Below are 3,574 nucleotides of genomic sequence, written 5' to 3'. Positions count from 1 at the left end.
GGGAGCGGCAGGGGGCGCAGGGCCCTGGGCTGTGGCAGGGCTCCTGCAGCCTGGCCCGGCCCATGCTGAGGACACAGGTCCCTGCCGTGGGTGAGGGGGCATCCCTTGAGGAAAGAGGTCCACGCTCATGAGATCAACTGTTTATTGATTTGCTAAAATACTCTACCCTCTGAAGAAACGCCTGGACTGGGGAGACATGGCAGTTTGGGGTAAATCTGCAGCACAGGCGCGGGCTTGGCTGGTCAGTTCTCGCAGCAAACACGAGCTCACATTCATTTCCAAGCACAGCCTCGCTCTCACTGGAAATGGTGTCTGTCCCGGCAGAGCTGGTGGCAGTGGCAGCCACCGCAGCAGTCGGACCACCCGCCGGATCACAGTAGCACTTCCGGTATGCACCTCTGCCCACCTGGGGGGCCTTGGGGGACCCTGGCCCCCTGGGCCAGACCCGGCCTTTTGTGACTGGGGGATGTGCAGCTGCTCGGTAGGCTCAGGGTGGGGGGTGGGGGTGGGGGTGTTTACAGTGTTCTGCTACGGAAAGGACTAAGGCTACTTAAATGCTGACCCTGAACTAGCCGGCGTGGACTCAACTTAAACAGAGCCAGACTCCTGCGCCAAAGTCATGGGCTCTGAGCGGTTTGCGACGACTGTGGCCATCCACTCTCGTGAGCGCGGCAGACAAACGCGTTTAGAATTCTCTGAATACCAAACAATATTTACAGACTGACACTGAGACGGGGTGGGCCGGCGGAAGACGCCTTCTGGTTTCATACAGAAGTAGCCGTCTTGAGTTTTCCAAATCAGACCGAACGGTAAACGGGCAGGAGAGTCGAATGCAAGGAATGCGGGAGGTAGGGGGGTGGGTGGGTAAAAAGTTTAACTATGGTGGCTTCGGCAAGTCCAATGCAGGTGACTTCTGGACCGCAGCCCAGGCCCCTCCCTGGCCTAGAAGATCACCCACAAGCAACCCCCACCTCCATCCATTCACCCACATGGGCGATGACGCCTCCTGTGGCCAGCAGCAGGGCCAGGGAGAAACGGGCCATTTCGTCAAGACTGGCAGGCGCCAATCGAAGCCACAATTTAAGAATGAATGAGTGAGGAAAAGCAGGTCTATTTTTCAAAGTGGGGAGGGGCATTCATGGACAGAGACTTTAAATTAAAAGAAACCTCCCTATCTTCAAGCAGAAAATGGCACGTGAGTTTGTTCGTGTGGGTGGGAGGTGGCTGGCTGGCCAGAGGCGTGGGAATCAGCAGCTGGCTGGGAGCGAGTGTGGGGCATGACAGGCGAGGGGGCAGGCAGGAGGGGCCCCAAAAAGCCAGCGAGCAGGGGCCATATCGGCTATACTTTGTCCTGAGCTCGGGCCGCTCTGGGCATGTTTTGGGAAGGGGCTGCATCCCGGGAGAGGTGACCAGCTCGTCCACCTCTGGGGAGGACACTGTGAAGCCGGGAGCAACGGAACCATCATCGTTCGCAGGAGGAGTGGGTGCCCCACACGGCTGTCGGGGGACACACGATGGTGCTGCTGCTGCCCAGGGCCACTGGCTAATGGAACTCCAGGGACAGCAGTCTCCGGCCCCTGCCTCCAGCCTGCCCACCGGTCCTGGTCACTGGATCGCCTCGACGTAGTTTGCTGGGTACAGGCCAACCTCTCCGTTGTCCAAGCGTCCCTTGCACCAGCCCTGCTCATCCTCATCCTCTATCTTGGTCAGCTCATCCCCTGCAGGACAGAGAGGCACAAGCTCATGAGTCAGAGAGCTGGCCCGCCACCCTCGGCCCAGACCTGGCTTCAGAACCCCAGAGAAGTTCAGTCTAGTGGGGACCAGCAGGGTGCACAGGCCCATGGCTTGAGCCAGTAAATTGTACCTCAAGTCACTACGTCATCAGAGGGCCCATTGTGGGACCTCAAGATCAGCGTGGCCCACATCACGGTGACATGGGGTTGGTCCGACAGGCTGTGTCCTTCCTCCCCCTGAGGCCGTCCGCTGTCTCTCACAGCCTTTGTAGTGGCCGCCGTTGTCTTTGCTGACTCACCCTCTCCCCTGCCAGGAGCTCGGGTGGTGGTGCAGATTACCAGCTGAGCTGCTAACTGCAAGGTCAGCAGTTCGAATCCACCAGCGGCTTCAAGGGAGCAAGATGAGGCACTCTGCTTCTGGACAGGTTAATGGCCTTGGGAACCCACGGGGAGTGGCCGTCTACCTTGCCCTCTAGGGTCCCTGTGAGTCAGGACTGCGCAGTGGCATAGTCTGTCTCATCTGCCAGATGAGAACCTTTGGGCGGGCGGGGCGGGGCGGACCGGACGTCTGTCATGTCTGTCATCCTGTCTGCAGCACCAACCTTGGGGCTGGTGCCCAGTGAACACTTGTCCCCTGACTGAAAAGCAACTGCCTCCGGCCTCGCTCTGGAACCTCCCGGGGCTGTGTGTGCAGTTGGGCCAAGCGTCTGTTTGTCCGTCAGAGAACCCTGATCCTCGAGAGACCCAGCCGGGAGCAAGGTGGGCTCCAACCCACCGACCTCCCAGATAGTGATGAAACACTTAACCCCCGTGTCCCCGGGGTAGCCCGGCGGGGGTTCTTGTAAGGTGCCACTGGTCAGTTCCACTGATAGCAACCTTATACACCACGGGAGGAAACACTCCGTGGACCTCACCCCCTCCCCATAATCGCTCCGAATATTTGGACCTTCCACGTTCCCTTGGCCGCACGATGTCCTTCTTCAGGACCTGGTCCTTCTGAGAACGTGTCCAAAGTTCGTGAGGCTGAGTCTCACCAACCTGGCTTCGAAGGAGCACTCTGGCTGCATTTTTTCCAAGACCTCAGGCGGGTGCGTCTGGCAGTCCCCGGGACAGGTAACTCCCCATCGGAAGGCATCGCGCTTCCCTTCCTCTTCATTCGCCGTCCGCTCTTTACATATGTGCTGCCGCCGCCACCACGGTCAGGTGCCGTCAAGTCGGTTCCGACTCCCTGAGGCCCGAGGCCCCACAGACGGAACACTGCCTGGCCGGCACCAGCCAGGCAACCATTCTGCACTTGAGCCCGGGGCTGCAGCCACTGGGCTGGTCCATCTTGTCCACGGCCTTCTCTTGCTGCCCCTCCGTTTCACCAAGCAGGACGTCCTTCCCCAGGGACGGGGCTCGCCTGACAACAGGTCCAAAGCACGTGAGGCGAAGTCTCGCCCTCCTGGCCTCCGAGGAGCACTGGCCTGACTTGGTGCAAGACAGATCGGTCTGACGTTTTAGCAGTCCGCGGTGCTTTCAATATTCTCCTCCAGCGCCACCGCCGTTCAAAGGCATCGATTCTTCTCGGGGCTTCCTTATCCGATGTCCAACTTCCACATGCATGGGAGGCCATCGGCCAGACCCTGGCTTGGGTCAGGTGCACGGGAGTCCTCCAAGCAGCAGCCTGGCTCTCTGGCACTCTGGAGAGGTCTTGTGCAGCAGACGGACCCAAAGCAACGCATCGTGTGCTCTCTCGACTGCTGCGTCCACGGGCACTGAATGTGGGTCCAAGCCAGCAAAACACACGTGAGGTGGCTGAGAAGCACCGGGGCGGACGTCCTCCACGTGCCGCCGTTGCT

The 3,574-nt window shown here is 59.9% G+C and overlaps 1 protein-coding gene across 6 annotated transcripts in view; it reads right to left on the bottom strand.

Moving 5' to 3' along the window:
• Window positions 1-128: 128 nt before the first annotated feature.
• Window positions 129-3,574, bottom strand: part of PACSIN2 (protein kinase C and casein kinase substrate in neurons 2) — a 62,113-nt gene continuing 58,667 nt past the window's right edge. For all 6 annotated transcript variants that reach the window (XM_030885250.2, XM_030885254.2, XM_004700235.2 and 3 more), the window contains one exon: window positions 129-1,718. In XM_030885250.2, coding sequence (XP_030741110.1) covers window positions 1,606-1,718 — 113 coding nt within the window. In that variant the 3' untranslated portion in view covers window positions 129-1,605. The remainder of the gene's footprint in view (window positions 1,719-3,574) is intronic.

The sequence above is a fragment of the Echinops telfairi genome, unplaced genomic scaffold (genome assembly GCF_000313985.2).
Source record: "Echinops telfairi isolate 266 unplaced genomic scaffold, ASM31398v2 ScPeMD7_2;HRSCAF=8, whole genome shotgun sequence".
NCBI classification, from domain to species: Eukaryota; Metazoa; Chordata; class Mammalia; order Afrosoricida; family Tenrecidae; genus Echinops; species Echinops telfairi.
This window is presented reverse-complemented; position numbering and strand designations above follow the sequence as displayed.